The sequence below is a fragment of the Myxocyprinus asiaticus genome, chromosome 25 (assembly GCF_019703515.2).
Source record: "Myxocyprinus asiaticus isolate MX2 ecotype Aquarium Trade chromosome 25, UBuf_Myxa_2, whole genome shotgun sequence".
Lineage (NCBI taxonomy): Eukaryota > Metazoa > Chordata > Actinopteri > Cypriniformes > Catostomidae > Myxocyprinus > Myxocyprinus asiaticus.
The window spans coordinates 37,737,932-37,756,599 of NC_059368.1; the positions used below are offsets into that span (position 1 = coordinate 37,737,932).

Below are 18,668 nucleotides of genomic sequence, written 5' to 3' on the forward strand. Positions count from 1 at the left end.
GAGGTCATGAATGCATGAATTCATTTTACGGCACCAGCAACGGAGAGCATGGGTCGTAACAATGCATGTATACTCCGTTTTGTATTTGCATCTTTATTTGTTGTTTAATTTGTTTCTACATTCATTTGCAGTTTCTTTGTCCTCTCTGTTTCTTTAACTGTATAGCGAGTCAGAATTACTACCATAATGACTCTGACGTAATGACGTAAAGAAAACTGGCACCTTATAATTCACATGTAATATTATAATTTTAAAACAAGCCGGCATATAAATTGGAATTACAGCATGTCTGAAAGTGTAAATTTCCCAATACTTCATCGTCCAATGGACGCAGTGTCATGCTTTGAGGGATAATTAAGTGCTCATTCATTTGAGTAGCAGTGTTTGTGTGGTTTTGTGCGTGTTGCAATGTAAAAAATATCAGCCCTGAATCCAAGCGCAATCGCTTTCAGACGAATATCGGCAGATCGCGATCAGTGCATCCCTAATACAAGTAGTCTGTCTGAGCTAAATTGTCTCTGAATTGTCAGTTTCATGCCATTATACATTGCAAGAGATGCTTAGAATGTATCATTGATAGCGGTTCACTTCGCTAATTAGATAAGATTGCTTTCATACTTGAAGTGTGAAAGTGCAAACCGTACTAGAGTCCATGTGTGCTGTACCCCAGAGCCCTGTTATTAAGTCTGGTGCGGTTCCTTGTTGCATGCCCAAATTCGAAAAACAGCTTTCACACCAAACAAGCTAAGAGAAATCTAAAGTCACATAGAGTCAAAGCTGTTTCACACTTGGTTTGATCACTTGGTCTGAACCTGAGCTCCACCCAAGCAAGTGTTTGATTGCGAACATGAGTATCACTGTGAGTAGCAGCGGCAGCTGTTTACCACTGAAACTAGTTAGCGACTCAAGTAAAAAAGAAAAGATAATATGGTATGATATGACAAACACGCCTCCTTTGAGCCTGATCTCATAGCTGCACTTCCAAGGTAAAATGTCCACTGTGTGGCACTAAAAGCAAGTAAAACTTTTTCCCAAACAGAAGAGGTTTTTAAGGTCAATGCTCCATGGAGTTTTAAATCCAAAAAAACCTACCTCCCTTCCCTAAACCTTAAACCTAAACCTAACCAATAGTGTCATAAAAAGCAAATGTGACATGAAAACACAATTGCTGAAGAAACTGCATCATTTTGTGACGCTTCTATCACACTATCTGCTCAAGTGTGGACTTGCATTGCCCTTCAGGGGACACACTACCACACAATTTGATCACGCTCAAAAAAGCTTATAAATATTCCTGATTAGTATAATTCCTTCAGTGAATCGGGTGCTAAAACAACATAGAGTGTGTGTGCATATAAACAACACTATCAGTGGGAAATCATTGTCATTGAATTCCCCCTCTCCTGAAACTGAATACTTTTTTCTTTAATGCTACTGATGCTTTTCTTTTCTCTCTTTCTGACTGTTCTCCTTCTCTATTTGTGTATGCGTGCTCAGAGCGGGCAGCGGGGCTTTGCTGTCGCTTGGTCGTCCCTTGCCACAAAGGGATGCCGAGGCTCACTGACCTGTCTGTCAAAACCAAAGACGTGTGGGAAATCCCACGGGAGTCACTGCAGCTCATAAAGCGCTTGGGCAACGGCCAGTTCGGGGAGGTGTGGATGGGTACGGCCCCTCCAATGTGCTTGGCAACAACCAACCAGAGAGGGAAATGGAGTGAGGTCATACTGAGTGGCAGAGTCACTTTACAGATTTTACAGTTTGAATATACAAGCTACTTTATTTAATACAGGGTTCCCACTCTTATTAGCAATGAAATGCCATGATTTTCACCATGACTTTTACAGTCATGCTTGATTACTGGATGAGACTTTTTTTATTTTTTATTATTATTATTTTATTGAGATCAATTTCTTGCCGATGAAAAGAATGAGATATATATATATATATATATATATATATATATATATACACACACACATATATACAGTATATATATATTTACAATATAATTATAATAACATACGCACAATAACATAATTATTAAAATTCGCTTAAAAAAATATATTTACTAAAGAAATTTTTTACTTTTTAATGGAGTGTTCCGGGGGTCAGTACAAGTGCTCAGTCGACAGCATTTGTAGCATAATGTTGATTACTACAGGAAAATGTTCAACTTGTCCCTCGTTTATAAAAAAATTAAAAACAAGTTACAGTTAGGTACTTAGAATGGAAGTAAATAGGGCCAGTCCATTAACATTAAAATAAACACTGTTTCAAAAGTATAGCCACAAGATGTAAACACTATACATGTTAACATGGTTTTAGTGTTATTAAAATCACTATTCTACATGCTTTTAGTGATAAACTTTCTTACAAGGTTTACCGGGCTTGCATCGTAATGGCAACGAAGTTGTAGGCTAATATTAAAATAACTTAACACTGATAAGGTTAGTGAGCGATTTTACCACACTAAATTCATGTTAACTCATAAGTTTTTTAACATTTATGGACTGGCCCCATTCACTTCCGTTCTTCACTTTTTTTTTTTTTATAAATGAGGGACGAGTCGAATATTTTATGTGGTAATCAACATAATGCTGTTGATTGAGCTTACACTGTTTTGAACCCAGAACATTACTTAAAGATGTACTTCATTTCCATGACTTTTACAGGCCTGGAAATCACAAATTAGAAATGTTCTGATAATTTCAGGTTTTCCATGAACATGAGAACCTTGTTGACATTAAAACAAAAATAGAAATCTTCTCATCTGGGCCATTTTGTAGCAAATAATATATCGCTGTTTAGGCCACAAGAATATTCAGACATCGTACAGTGACTGACCCTCTCAGAACAGCACGACCCTCCATCTCTCTCATTGCATGTTCCCTCGTCGGCCCTGTAGTTAACACCTCTCCCCCTCCAACTACCCTCCTATAGAGTGTGCAGATGGTTTGTGCTTTACATTAACGGGTGTGTGCATGGTCTACACCCCTGATACGGTGGGACTTAGCCATGATTCCTGGGAAATCGCCCGTGATTCTCTGACGCTGGAGGTGAAGCTGGGGGCAGGGTGTTTCGCTGAAGTTTGGTGTGGTAAGACAATCATCTCCTCTCCCATATACTCTGACCTCCACTCAAACTGACATCAAAGTTTAACTGAGCGACAAACTAAAGCTATTTTTTATTTTATTTTACAATGTTTTTATTGTTACTGTAAAGTATCAGTGATAATTGTGTTCTTGTGTAAATTAATGGATGTAAGAATATTTCAAGTTGAGTCATGGGCGTTTATTATGACTAATGCCTGTGTTTGTGTATGCATGAGGCCCAAAGCATACTCTACGTAAATACGTGTACGCAGACGCTTCTATGTACAGTACACGAGCTTGATTTTGTATGTTCCGAAATGTGTCAGAACACAATCCATATGAAATCCATGATGAAAGCACTAGTGTATTTTTGGACTCTCGAACATTTTGACATTGTGAATAAATTGGTAAAGTACAGTTCTAGTTTCAAAATTGTGTACTTCTGACCTTTTTTGTCGGACAAGAAAAACAAGCTTCATACCATACCTTCATACCCATTTATTCACATAGACACAATAATGTCGAAATGCTGATTTTCGAGATTCCAACAATGCACTATTGCTCCAAAATCATTGCAGAAAATGGCCATTTTGACACCCATCTACAAAATAATGGATTACTCAGTAAATATTGTCCGTGGCATTGAATGTTTTGGCTTTCAATTTGTTGGTTTGACCAAGCCGACATTCTGTTATGGTGCATTCACGTCATGTCGGAATTACCGTAAATTACCGCGAGACTGGCAAAAATGTTCTTGTATTCATAGAACTGGTAATTACAAGTTGTAAACTCTGAATTCTACAAAAGCTCTGACTTGACACTCGTGACATCATGTGAAAAGAATTAATATGGCAGTGGCCTCAAGAGTTGAAGTTAGGGAACACATATTTCTATTTTATATACCATTTTATAATGCCATTGATGCCTGGCTCATTTTTGTGTTCTTAAAGGTGCACTCAGTAACCTTTGTCTTTGTGTCATCTTGGACTTACAGTCCTTGCGGCTTGGATGCAGCATTATTTAAAATCAGTTCAGTCACAGATGCCATTGTAGAAATGAAGTATTCACAGTCAGCCATGATTACTTTAATCAATGAGTGAAAGTGTCAAATAAAAGGACAGTTACTGAGATTAAGCGAGTAGTTTTCGGCTGGTCGTGTGATTCTAACATGGCAGCCCCCATGCGCGGACCCTCACCATGTAGAATAAAACAGCTTTTACTGAGGTTACTGATATGACTGCAGTCTTCATTGTAATTTGTGTGGTTATGATTTCCTACATATATTGCAAAATGACAATTCATGTCTTTAGCCGTAACAGAGGAAATAATTACTGGCTGCACCTTTGAATATTTTGCAAGAACCCTTGGAGGTGAATTAATAAAGTGATAAACATTTTGCTGTTATCAACAACAAAGCCGTTTTTGCATTATAAGTGTTGCTATAGAAACAAATAACTTATGAGGACTGAGGACGTGAATAGATCCGAGTAGAATCTACGAGTTGTTATCTCGTAATTACAGTCATTCCGACGTGACGTGAATGTACCGATATTCTACAAACTTGGTTTAGAGTTTTTTCAAAAACCTTCTTTGGTACTGAGGTTTGTTACAGCCACAGTAACGCAAGAACACGTTTTTTTTTTTTTTTAATTATTTAATTTTTATGTAATTTTTTTAATTATTATTATTTTTGGTTTTGTTTTTTTATTTTATTCCCTTTTCTCCCAATTTGGAATGCCAAATTCCCACTACTTAGTAGGTCCTCGTGGTGGCGCGGTTACTCACCTCAATCCAGGTAGCGGAGGACAAGTCTCCGCTTCTGAGACCATCAATCTGCGCATCTTATCATGTGGCTCGCTGTGCATGACACCGCGGAGACTCACAGCATGTGGAGGCTCATGCTACTCTTTGCGATCCACGCACAACTTACCACACGCCCCATTGAGAGCGAGAACCCCTAATTGCGACCACGAGGAGGGTACCCCATGTGACTCTACCCTCCCTAGCAACCGGGCCAATTTGGTTGCTTAGGAGACCTGGCTGGAGTCACTCAGCACATCCTGGATTTGAACTCGCGACTCCAGGAGTGGTAGTCAGCATGTGTATTATGTTAAACCGAACAACACGTAGGCAAAGTGTTTGCTACACACTCACGTCTGCATTCGCATACTTGCAAAAAGTATGTTTTTGGCCTTAGCAATCTTAGTTGAGATGGTTGTGCTGGTGTGCACATCTCCATCTCTCTCTTCCTCCCCTCCTTCACCTGTAAATATGCATCCCAGAATATCTCCTGGATCTGTCTTGCCTTTAGGACACTGCTGGTATTTAGTTAATGAGCAGAGGCACCCAGAACAGTGTATGAATGTGTGTGTAGATGATACAGAATTGGGGAGAAACTATCTAAAAGCAGCGACGCTGCTAACTTAAAGGTGCTGTGAACGTGCTGTGAATATTAGGCGTTTACCAACCTCTTTACAGCACCTCTAACAACATATAGTGTAGCTTTTCCAGTTACAAGATATTTTCCCAATACATAAATTAGCTATTAATATAAAATGTCATGTTGTAATCCTTATTGATGTTTTGTTTCAGATGAATACACTCTAATTTATGTGCTGTTTTTTTATTATTATTATTATTTATTAAAAAGATATATCCCACTTTTAAATAGCTTTAATGTAGCTACTTTTAATTAGTACCTTGGAGCTTAGCTTAACTACTTGTCACTTGACTGTCATTTAATTACGTTAAAAAATGAAAATTGATAATTCAGTGAGCAAAAATTAAAATTCTGTCATCATTTACTCACCCTAATATTATTCCAAACCTGAATGACAGGCTTTCTTCTGTGGGACCCGATTGGAGCTGTTAGGCAGAATGACCCTCATTCAACATTCACTTTCATTGTACGGAGAGAAGGTAAAAAGATGCAATGAAAGTGAATGGTGACTGAGACTAAGATTCTTTCTAACGTCTCCTTTTGTCTTCCATAGAAGAAAGTAAACCCGTTTTACCATGAAGAATTAAAACATTATTTTACTATCTCCACCACCCCAGTGTCATTTAAAGGCAAGCAGATACCAGTGTTGAATTTAACAAACTTGTTTCTTGGCAGTTGAAATTCCCTCCTTTATGTCCTGCATTAAAACAGCCGATAATCACAAGTCCAGTGCACTCTAAAGTGATCTTTCAGCTTCAAAGTGCCAATTTTATAGAACCGCAGTCCAATTTAACCAGGCATCTTCACTGGTATAGTGCTGCACCATGCACATTCTCTGTAAATTACATATTTCATTTTTTTTATTTTTTTATTTTTTATTGCAAATGGACTGCTTTTCTATCTAAGTGAGGCTTATTATAGAATCCCCCTATTCACAAAAAGTCAGTGCTATTTTCCTAGTGGAATTAAAATTGTGCTATTACCGCACACAGAAAACAGGCACACACAAAAAAAAGAGATGTTTTGGAGCATATTCAAGTGATCATGGCAGAAGTAATTCATCAAATTATGGACAAGAGTGATTTAACCAGGCATATCTCCAAACAGACCATAGTTGAGGGCACTTTCAGGATTTTTGGATTACAGTGGTGAAGTGATGCTGTGCAGCCCCAGTGAAGTATACCAGACTGCCGTAGTCGGCTACATCCTCCACAACCTAGCCCTCACTGCAAAATTAGGAATTGTGCAGTGCAAAATACCTGATTTGCATAATTCCTTTAGTGAACCTGGTGTTTAAACAACACAGACAGCATGTAAAAATAAACAATGCTATCAGCTGTGTACTTCTGTGAGAATGGCTGCTTTAATTGCAGAATAACTTTGCATGAACAGAAGGAGGATGAATTTTTCTTGGGTGCATGAAGGTCGATTTGCAAAAGCTGTTTGGTCAGATGCTTTGTGGTGCAATACTAACTGTCAGCTGTGTGGTTTCTGCCGTCAGGAACATGGAATGGTAACACTAAAGTGGCGGTAAAGACCCTCAAACCTGGCACCATGTCTCCAGAGTCCTTCCTTGAGGAGGCACAGATCATGAAGAAACTACGACATGATAAACTCGTGCAGCTCTACGCCGTGGTTTCAGAAGAGCCCATCTACATCGTCACTGAGTACATGGGCAAAGGTCAGTCAGAGGCTTATGTCATTATAATAGTGAATAGAAGGGGTTAAACGGAGGACATTTGGAGAATATCTCTATTTTAGCCACACTGAGGGATTTTGTGGTCAGGTGAGATTTAAAAAAAAAAAAAAAAAAATCCAATTTAAGATAAATGAGGATTGAAGCTTGATGTTCTGACCTCACCGAGGACTCCAAGCATTTTATTGGCAGAAAAGGAAAGGAAATTATAGTGGACTAAACTTCATTTGAAGTACCATAATGGTAGACATTTAACCTGATACTGCAAGAAAACATACAAATAAAATTGTAATATAGTTTAAGTAGCCATATTCTACTCTGTTGTAGCTTTTTATTTTTTTATCCCTCTGAAGTCAACTTATTATGTTAATCAAGGTTAATTTAGGTTACCACAGACAAGCAGTGCAATATAATTTGTTGACGTGTGAATGTGTGTACATGTGTTTGTAGCAGTTTGCCTCTTGTATTGGCAAAGCTAACATGTTCATGTGGCATTTTTCAGGGAGTCTTCTAGATTTCCTGAAGGATGGGGAGGGACGGGGGCTCAAACTGCCCAACCTCGTCGACATGGCTGCCCAGGTACACCAACATACAACACGTTAAACTGAGAGAGATTCAAAACCACTTTTCTTCCATTTTTTGATAAAGATGACGATTATGATCTTTATGTAAAGTCTATCAAAGTGTATTGACATGGATTGTAAAGTTTCGCTGCCAAAAGATGATAACAAGAAACTGAACCCCTTACAAAAAAATTTACGTTCTGAAAAACTTGCCGCAAATTTCCCACTCATTATTTTCACATGCAAATGAGCTGGCGATTCGCCGCAAATCTTTGCCGGAAGTTTGCAGCTCCTCACTGGTATTGGTGAACCTGCAGTAAACTTTTGGTGACAATTAAGAGTTTGCCGCAAAGCTCATTTGCATGTGAAAATAATGAGTGGTGAATTTGCTGCAAATTTGCCAGAACTCTATTTTTGTAAGGGAAGTTGTGCAATAATTCGGCCTGCAATAAAGTGACGTTGTTTTACATCTATGATTTTCATATATGATTTGCATCACTTTGTTGTGTTGCTCTCTGTGTCAGTAGGTGTAGGAATATTCCTTTAGATGAAGTTATCTTCTGTACTATTCTACATCATTTCGTAGTGTTAGTGTCAGTAGTGTAATAGCACTAAAAATGCAACAAGAAGAAGTGTAATATGATTACCAGAATGATTTACTTCTTCAACCATTAAAATGGAGTGTGGAATTTGGGACACTTCATGCACTCGCGGCTTGCCATACATAGTGGAAGGGGTGGAGTTACCTGGCCACATTGCTGGTCTGGCAAAAGTCTGGCACTAAAGCTGCGGCAACACATCACATGAGTTTGAAATGTCACTTCAGTCAGCTATTAAACTTTGAATGCCCTGTAGAAAAAAAAGTTAAGTGTTCCATTTTGGACAATACAACATTTTCATACACTACATGCCTGAGTGCATAGTAAGTAGTGCGTCATTTGTGACATAGTTACTGTTTACAAATGCTAGGTGGCGGCACTTCTTTTGGCACCCCAGAAAATAACTGCAGTTAATGGGCACTTTGTTCAAAAAGTGCTCTTTGAGGGGTTTAAACACCCCATTTCCTAAAGATTATTTGAGATTTGGACTTCGTTAATTTTCTATCACGATCGTTGGGTCAGGACAAAGTCCGGATCACCATCCTTGTTATCGTATCTGCTCTAATAAGACCCATTTGCCCCACAGGCTGCTGTTGGTAGATTTGACATTTTTTACAAAGGAATTGCACAAACTCCATTTGCAATTGGCTGATTTTTATTTACAAAGTGCAATAGCTGTGACAGATATGAGGTCAAATATGATCTAACGATGATCTTCTATGAACAAGGCCATAATGGAAGATCTAACGGGATGAATGGGACACTGTTTCGCCACAACCACATCATGCACTGGCCTTTTATGAAAGGACATGCAAATAAAAATAAAGTGAATATCTCTAAAATATGTCTTTGCATTTATTTTGAAAGCAGTTATTAACCTTGTTCAATATAAATCGGCTGTTATTAAGTTTGAGTATTGAGTAAGTCAGATATGTCTGAAAGTAGTTTTCATTTTTGCATGCCATATTCAGGGTTAGGGTTTTATATGCTACATTTAGTAAAATTAAAGAAGTCTGAATGTCATTGCATTAGATAAAATATCAAACCAGATGTCTGTTACTTTAAAGAAAGATGGCACAAGCACACTTTTCACACTTTTTGCTCTTTCTTTAAAATAAATGACACCTGGTTTGATATTTTATCATCTTATTCAGAGGCATTCATGTATTTATTTGTAAGTGTGTTTTAAGTGTCCAAATACATTTTGGAGCCATTGTACTGTACATCAATCATGTAACAAATTCAAACAACTCCGCTATGGTCAGTGTTATATTTAATCCTATAGGGACACACAATCTGAAACTACCCTGTTTAAGCCCCTGCTGTGTGTATGAATGTATACAATTTTTACATCAGCATTCTATTTCCCTTATCATGCACAAAGCTGCAGAACTTCAGTAATCTTTCTTCGATTTGCCTGAAGTAACCTCTGTACTGTTCCGCAGGGATTTTGATTAAACTTTGCTCAGCAGATTTAGCCTACCCAGTGTAAGTCTGTGTGTGTGCATGTATATATGTGTTCAGGTGGCTGCAGGCATGGCCTACATCGAGAGAATGAACTATATTCACAGAGATTTGCGCTCTGCTAACATTCTGGTGGGTGATAACCTAGTGTGCAAGATTGCTGACTTTGGCCTTGCCAGACTCATTGAGGACAATGAGTACACTGCACGACAAGGTGAGAGAGACATGCTACAGAGCAGATTTATTCTTCGGCACAATTCTGGACTCATGCATGCTCACTGCATATGATGTACTTATGCAACATTGTGATGCCAAATAAAACACATCAATATATTCCAAAATTCTCTCATCATTTACTCACCCTCATGCCATTCCAGATGTGTTTGACTTTCTTTCTTCAGCAGAACGCAAACCAAGATTTTTAAAAGAATATCTCAGCTCTGTAGGTCCATACAATGCAATTGAATGGTGGTCAGACCTTTGTAGTTACAAAAATCACATAAAGGAAACATAACATTTATTAATATGACTCCAGTGTTTAAATCCATATATTTAGAAGCGATATGAGAGGTTTGGGTGAGAAACGGAACAATATTTAAGTCCTTTTTTACTATAAATTTCTACTTTAACTTTCACTTTCAGATGTGAAAGTAAACAGGCACCACATGTAATTTTCAGACGTAAAAGTGAAGGTGAAAGTGGAGATTTAAAGTAAAAAAAGGACTTAAATATTGTTCTGTTTCTCACCCACACCTATCATATCGCTTCTGAAGACACGGATTAAACCACTTATGTTTCCTTTATGTGATTTTTTTTTTGGAGTTACATAGGTCTGATCACCAATCACTTGCATTGTATGGACCTACAGAGCTGAGATACTCTTCTAAAAATCTTCGTTTATGTTTTGCAGAAGAAAGAAAGACATACACATCTGGGATGGCATGAGGTTGAGTAAATGATGAGAGAATTTTCATTTTTGGGTGAACTATCCCTTTAACGTTTATTTAGTTGGCGATTGTCTACAAGACTTTTCTGTGGACGCATTTGGTCTCATTCACAAATAATTGTATAAAAGTGTTCTTGCAGTATGTCTAATTAGCAAGATGTACAGAGAAAACTGAGAAAAATGATTTGCATTTCTCTGTTATGAATAGAACTGAATAACTCCTGGACATAGCCAAAATAACAAATGTTCTCACATGAAGTTTAAGCACATTCCATGTTTGTAAGGCCTGAAGAATGTGATTTTTATATGCAAGTGTGGTGAGCTGGCTCTCAGTTTTATCCCTAACATTAGAAAAAATGTTAATGCAAACTTGTTGATGAATCATAATGGAAATGTTCGCACACAGGTTTTATGCACAAATACGCAAGTATGCATGGTTAGTGAATGAAACCCATTGTGTTGACCATCAGTCTCTTGTTCAACATCTCTTCCTGATTTCCTTATTTCAATACCTCTTCTTCTGTCTGTCTTGTTTCTCCTGTGGCTGTATTTTAAGGGGCTAAATTCCCCATTAAGTGGACAGCACCAGAGGCAGCTCTGTACGGGAAGTTCACCATTAAATCTGATGTTTGGTCGTTTGGAATCCTGCTTACGGAACTGGCGACTAAAGGCAGAGTGCCATATCCAGGTACATGACTAAAGAACTGAATCACAACAGGAAATCTGTATGATAATGTGTTCTTAGAAAAAACATAACTGGTTCCAGGTAATCCCTAGTAAATTTGTAGTTCTAATGGTGTAAAATCTCTGGAGTGCTCACTAGATGTAATGTAAAATTACTAATGTGACCCTGAAGTTTAAAATACATTTTTAAAAGCTTGAACAATATTTGACCTGCATCCAAAATTAGCTGCTAGTCTTTTTGAAGACACTTCATATTTGTGTATCCCAAAAGACACTTTTTGGAGTCATGAAGTGTGACATTTCTGCGGCGCTAGTGTCGCCAAACAAAATTCCAAAAATAATGCTTTCCTTAACACTCTACCTGTCTGTCATGGTTGGACAACCAAATTGCCCCATCCCAGGAGAAGACCACAGAGCCACAGCATTTTCAATTTTCAATGGAATCAATTATTGGCATACTTGTAGCTGTTTTGGCCTAGATCAGTTGAAAGTATTTTTATGTCTAAAAAATACTCATCGTCTTTAAGAACTCCAATGCATAACAGTTATGATAAATCCAACTTTAATAAGTTTGTCTTAAAGACCAGCCTGATCTCACAGTGAAATCGGAAAGAGTAGGTTGACTTTTCTTTAGCAAATATCAGTGCATACTTACTGAAATTTAAAACACTGCTCCCAGTGGCCAAAGCGGTAAGTGTTATAGGCATGTGTGAGCTCCATTTATGTCCAGGAGAGGTTGCAAAAAACTAGTTGTGAAGCAAGTTCCTTTCGATGTAATAGAGTGAAGAGGAATGCATGTTTTACAAACTGAAACCCCAAACCTAAACCTAACCATTAGTGGAGTAAAAATGAAATGTTAGGGGGGAAAGTGCAACCTCCGTATCTCGCTCGTCACTGATTAAGTGAATGCGATTACCTCCTGTTTCAATGTGGATACGAACCCGGGTCTCTCACGCTGCTGATGCAACGCACTGCCGGTCTAGCCACTTGGGAAGGGTAAACACACTGAAACCAATGCAAAAATATCTGGTGGGAAATGTTGCATGTCAGTGAGTCGGCATAGTGTCACCGATCCTGGGGCACTGGTACTTTCGGAAACGGCATCCCAACTTCTTGTGTGATCATGTTGTAAAGACACATTCCTAAAGTGCAGTTCAGTGTTGTTCTGTGGAACAGCAACATCAGTGCCTTTGTAATGTTTTTCTAAGACCATAGAAGTTTATGCTGTGTCAAACAAAGCTCTGAATCCGGGTTTTAATTATTATCTGTCAAAAAGACAATGGTGAACTAAAATACATAATATGGACTTGATGTTTCTAACAGTGAACCACTCCTTTAATTTGAGCCCAGACTCTGCAATGATGACGCTTAAACACTGACTAACGGATGAACTAGAGCCACAAGAATCCTTATAGGAAAACTCCAGTGGTCTTGGCTGGAATGCAGGAAGTGTAAAACAAAGTATTGCATCACGATTGCAGATGTTTGCAGGCATTCGGATCTTTTGAAATCTGGCTATGTCCCTGATGAACATGATGAATCCTCTGGCTTCACAAGTAGAGTTCTGTTCCAAGATCCCAGGTCTTTAGAAGCAGGTCTCTTTGTCCTGCCCCAGAGCCTTAAAGCTCCACTCTGTAATTTTTGGAGTATGTTGTCTTGGACTAACACTGACACCAAGGGGCCTGGATGCAGCATCATTCAGACACAATAGTTTGCAGTTACCAATGCAATGGTAAAAATTCACTATTCACAGTTAACCACGATTAATTTATTCCATAAGTGAAAGTGTCCAACAACAGGGTGGGTACTGAGATTTAGGGAATAGTATTTGGCTGGTCATGTGATCCTAACATGGTTGCTCCCTTTAAGGGACCCTCTCCATGTAGATTTAAGCAACTTTTATAAGGTTACTGATATGACTGGAGTCTTCATTTCATGTGAGTGATCATGATTTTATACATATGTTTCAAAATAACTATTTATTTCTTTGGTAGTAAAACTTTTTTAATGAGGAAAAAATTACTGAGTGCACCTTTAACCATTGCTTGATTACAACACAGAAGTTTTCTGAGGCCATTATTTATATATGTTTTTTCTTTTTCTGAAACAAAGGCCTCTATGGGCTTCCATATGTTTGGAAACATTGCTTTTGCAATTTTGTTTGTTGTACTACATTTGAATTCGTCCAAATTCACGGCAGCAAATTGTGCTGGGGAAAAAAGGGAGGTGGCAGAGAGGCCTGGGGGACGGAGCCCCCCGAGTGCCCTCGCCGTTCCCGCTGCGGCCGCCATGCTTGTGCAATTCGAGGTAGACCGACCGGCAGCGCATCCTGCCCAGAGTGAAGGATATCTGGCCTGCAACGCTCTGTTCACTTGCCTGGAGGTTTTGCTCTGCCTGACAAAACCTAAGTCCACAAAAAAGCGTGTCAGACAAATCCAATACGGCACCTCTCTGCCGACTCCCCCCGCACACCACGATCCAGTCGTGGCGGTTGTTCGGACCCAAGGCTGACAGGAGTCACCGGCACCGAGATCGCCGAAGGCCCTGGAGCAAGGGTGTCAAACTCAGTTCCTGGAGGGCCGCAGCCCTGCAGAGTTTAGTTCCAGCCCTGCTCCAAAATGCCTCCTTGTAATCTTCAAGCACTCCTGAAGACCTTGATTAGCTGCTTCAGGTGTGTTTAATTAGGGTTGGAGCTAAACTCTGCTTCTCTCCATGGCCTAGAGGTTCGCAAACTCCCAAAAAAATGACATTTTGGGACAAATACGAACTTCTGAGCATCCAGGGCATTACGAGGTACCCTTTTATGCTGGCCAGACTGAACCCTCCCAGACACAGCCGGTAGCTCATTGGGCCTGGTTGGCGCAACCTCTCCAGTGAAAACTTCATCCATGGCCATTTAAATTACTTCAAGCCGGGGAGTCCCTCTCTCCCCGGATTCACTCACCGTCAGTGAGGGCCTGGTTGTCACACCTGCTCCCGACTTGCAGTTTCACTCAAATCCCCTGTTTAACTGACCATCCAGAGAGGCTCAGGCATGTGATTCAAGCCGAGGGGCACCACCCTCCCCTGCTTTACTCACCATCAGTGAGAGCCTGGTGCTCACCTGCTCCCGACTTGCAGTTTTCATCAAACCCCATGTTTAAGTGACCATCCAGAGAGGCTGAGGCCTGTGATTCAAGCCAGGGAGCACCTACCTCCCGGATTCACTCACTGTCAGTGAGAGGCTGGTTGTCACACCTCCTCCCAATGTTACTTTACTTATATTTCAGAGTTTTGCTGTTTGTTCACCCAGAGCCTTGAGGCACTGCTTCAAACCGAGGGGCGCCATCCTCCCCAGCTTCACTCACTGTCAGTGAGAGCCTGGTGCTCACCTGCTCCCGACTTGCAGTTTCACTCAAACCCTGTTTAACTGACCATCCAGAGGGGCTGAGGAATTTCATTCAAGCCTCGCTCTCCCCGGCCTCGCTCATTGTCAGTGAGGGGCTGGTTGTCACACCTGCTCCCAATGTTAATTTACTTATTCATATTTCAGAGCTTTTGCTGTTCGTTCACCCAAGGCCTTGGGGGCACTGCTTCAAGCAGAGGGGCGCCACCCTCTGGCGTAAATATAATCATGTATCATAAAAATGTAATACTTTTTTACTGGAATTATTTGTTGTTTTGGATAATCTACAAGCATTTTTAACCAAATACAAGATTAGAATTTCTGTAGCTGTTCACTGTTTTTAACTTTTAAACGGTTTGAAAAATTACCCAAATATAACAGGAGGGTTAAGCAAAGGTGGAGCTGGACTTTTTCGTATGTGGGTACAATGGAGAAAGCTTAGGTTAGGTGCAAATGCCAGAAATAAAGCCTCAATGAAATAGCAGCAAAAGGAAATCAATTGAAAATGTCCCAGAATTGCTCACAACGTATTCATTTATTTAGCTACGGCTATCTTTTTTCCCCCCAAATAATATTACGATTTATTCATATTACGCTTGTCTGCTTAGTCTGCCGTGGGGATTTTGCTATATTTTTTAAGATGAACAGTCTTATTGAGTTTGTATTTCTGTTGCTGTTGGTAGGCATGAATAACAGGGAGGTGCTGGAACAAGTGGAACGTGGCTACCGGATGCCGAGTCCTCAAGACTGTCCAAGCTCTCTACACGAGCTGATGCTTCTGTGCTGGAAGACAGATCCCGAAGATCGACCAACTTTCGAGTACCTGCAGGCCTTCCTTGAGGATTATTTCACTGCGACAGAACCTCAATATCAGCCCGGAGAGAACCTATAAACACTCAGCACCCTGATCTCGCCCATGAGTCTCAAACACCACCTCACGCCACCCTCCTGTCTGGAGGAATGTACAGCTATACAAAAACTGCTTGTTACTCTCACTGTGGTCTCACGCCTGAAGACTGAACCACTTGCACAGACTTTGCAACCTGACGGGTGTATACGAGCTGGGATTGTGGGCAATGTTGGGCAGGTAATGTTCAGGGTTTTGACCATAACCATTATAATGATATGAATTGCCTGTATTAAGTGTAAATATGAGATGCTTGTTTATGGTATATTTTTGGTTCGTTTTCAGTCATGTTTTGTTTCTTACCCCCTGCTCATCTTTTTAGTTTTGCTTTGCAAAGTAGCAATTATTGTCGCATTAAAGAAGCGGACGTATGTGAAGCGTGAACCTCTACGAAGGGTTTTGCTATCTACCGATGCGTCGAACGCTGTTCATTTGGGACTTGAGAATGTATATGTTTTATTTGTTCTTAACTCTGCCGGTGAGATCGTGCTCTAGACAGAAGAATAAAGCTTCAGAGTGTTTTTATGATTCTAGTGATTTTAAAATGGCTGCAGACTCAACCTGCAAGAATTTGATTCCTAAGATTTTTGTTTAATTTATTTTTTCTTTTGCAATGCTTAAAGAAATAGTTCACACAAAAATTTAAATTCTCTAACTATTGACTCACCCTTATGCCATCCAAGATGTGAATGACTATCTTTCATCTGCTGAACTCTAATGAAGATTATTAGAAGAATTTCTCAGCTCTTTTGGTGCATACAATGTGAGTAAATGAGAGAATTTCCATTTCTGAACTATCCCTCTAAGATGCTCAATTAAGGTTGTGTTGACATCTGTAAAAACTGTTGTACTATCCAAAGTACTAGCTGTTATCCTAATGTAATAACACAAGTTACTTTACAAATGATGTACATTACAGTTTTGTATTTGCTGCCAAATGTTAAGGACTACTATTTTTCAGCATACCTCCACTTGCTCACTTACTTGATGAAACAAGTCCCATTTACAGCTTTTTATCAATATTGTACCATTGGAACATCAGTGTTTTTCTCGTTTTAAAGGTTTAAACATTTCCCCTAACTATGTTTCCCCATACTTAGGCTGTGTCTGAAACCTGAAAAGTGCAGCCTTCCTAGGCAGTATACGGAGGTAGGCGTCAAAGAACATCCGAATTCAATGTTTGCGTAACATTCTGTCTTCTAAGTCTTGAAACAAACTCTTCGAAAGTATGACAAGCGCAGATGTTTTTAGCTGCACAGGCTCGATTTTGTGTGCCATTGCATTCTGAAATGTGCTAGACTTTTTAGTTTCAGAATTATTTTTATTTTTTATTTTTTATTTATTTTTTTATAGGGACTTAATAAAATCCTTCATAAGATTTCTAAGCCATGAAACAAATCTACCTTCTCCGAGATGAATCACAACATTACAAACTTTTGAATTTGAAGCAAAAAAAATAAGGAAATGAAAATCACAATATGTACTTACCGTATTTCATATATAAACAGTATATTTAAATTGTATTGCAAAATGTACAGATACAAATATATAAGTAGTTTGAGAGTGTAGGGAAACTGCCTTGATTGCATTATTAGCTGTGCTTCATCTGAGTTGGCAGTCACCGCAGGGCTTGTTTGGTGCACTTTGTTTGCCGCGACTCTGATTCTGCTATTAAATATGATTTTTAAAAGTGAACATGAAAAAACTGATAGCTTCAACAGAAGCATATACCATCGGTTAACAACTTCGGAGCCCATGGTAGGTCTGTATTTAAAGGTTTTTTTTAGTTATTTTTAAAAATCCATTCGCCAGTGGAGAAAATAAATGGGATTTTTATTTCCAAAACCAGACTGATCTATTCATAACGCAAGTACAGCATTGCCTGTGATATCCCAAAATCCCGTTTGTGCAGTTAGGCGGTTGGATGAAAGAATACAAATCGAGTGGAGTGCTTGAAAAGTAAATTAACTTATAAATGTAAAAAAAAAAATCCAAATTATGATTGTATTTCTACAGAGAAATAAGCATAGTAGTCATTAAGTATTTGCTTGGTAACCTCAAAAGCCCACTTGAATTTCTTCTAGATCATTAGACATGATGAGACAGTGCCTTCGAGGTCTGAAATCAGTTTCTTTAGGAGGTACCTGTACCTTTATGCAAAAACACTGTCATTGACTAACAGGGCAGTGTCTGAGCAAGGCAGCTGCCTTCGGTTTCGGACTCACTTTTAGTGACACTCAGACAGCTATTCCGAAATGGTCACTTGAGTTTCTGTTTGCTCCATGTGAAGGAGGGAGAATCGGGTTCTATTGCCCCTCAGGGGTTGCCACGACAACCAGTCCATATCCTCACGCACCTCTGTATTCTTATTCTGTTGATTTTGTCCTCAATGGAGGATACTTCGTCTTACTTTTTTTTTTTTTTTCATGTATTTTATTTAACCTGTTTTGATTTACAAGGGAACATTGCAAAGTAGCATTTTCCCTTGTTGGTTTGCGCAGTGCCCATCATAATGTCTTTCAAATCACGTCTTTTCACATTGTTTATTGAGTTATGTGTTAGTTTAACAGTACTGTGTCAGTAACAGCTTCAAAATGATCTTTTCCATTCCCATTTTTTTAACAGGCCATTTTGTTAACTCATTTCCCATTTGGAAATAAAAAGTACAGTATTTTACACTCTTTACAAGCGTATTCCTCTTTCCTCATCCTTTTATAAACATTATTGACTGTCAAAGAAATGAGCTTTCAGTTTTGCTTCAGTGATGTGTATGTTGTTATTTATTAGCAGGGTGTAATCCAATTACGCAGTAATTAATGTAAATTATACGTTTTCAAAAAGTTGCATTATAAATTCTTGTAATCAGATTACAGTTACTGACTTTCAATTAAG

The 18,668-nt window shown here is 39.0% G+C and overlaps 1 protein-coding gene across 6 annotated transcripts in view; it reads left to right on the forward strand.

Annotated features, from left to right (window-relative positions):
* The window catches only part of LOC127415824 (tyrosine-protein kinase fynb-like), a 103,431-nt gene extending 84,979 nt beyond the window's left edge, over nucleotides 1–18,452 (forward strand). For 4 of the 6 annotated variants that reach the window (XM_051654798.1, XM_051654799.1, XM_051654800.1 and 1 more), the window contains 6 exons: nucleotides 1,498–1,662; nucleotides 7,034–7,213; nucleotides 7,731–7,807; nucleotides 9,915–10,068; nucleotides 11,357–11,488; nucleotides 15,553–18,452. In XM_051654798.1, the coding sequence (XP_051510758.1) occupies nucleotides 1,498–1,662; nucleotides 7,034–7,213; nucleotides 7,731–7,807; nucleotides 9,915–10,068; nucleotides 11,357–11,488; nucleotides 15,553–15,761 (917 nt within the window). In that variant the 3' untranslated portion in view covers nucleotides 15,762–18,452. Of the gene's footprint in view, nucleotides 1–1,497; nucleotides 1,663–2,940; nucleotides 3,097–7,033; nucleotides 7,214–7,730; nucleotides 7,808–9,914; nucleotides 10,069–11,356; nucleotides 11,489–15,552 lie in introns of all 6 variants that reach the window. The other 2 variants (XM_051654802.1, XM_051654803.1) reach the window with 2 other exon arrangements.
* The last annotated feature ends 216 nt before the right edge of the window (nucleotides 18,453–18,668 follow it).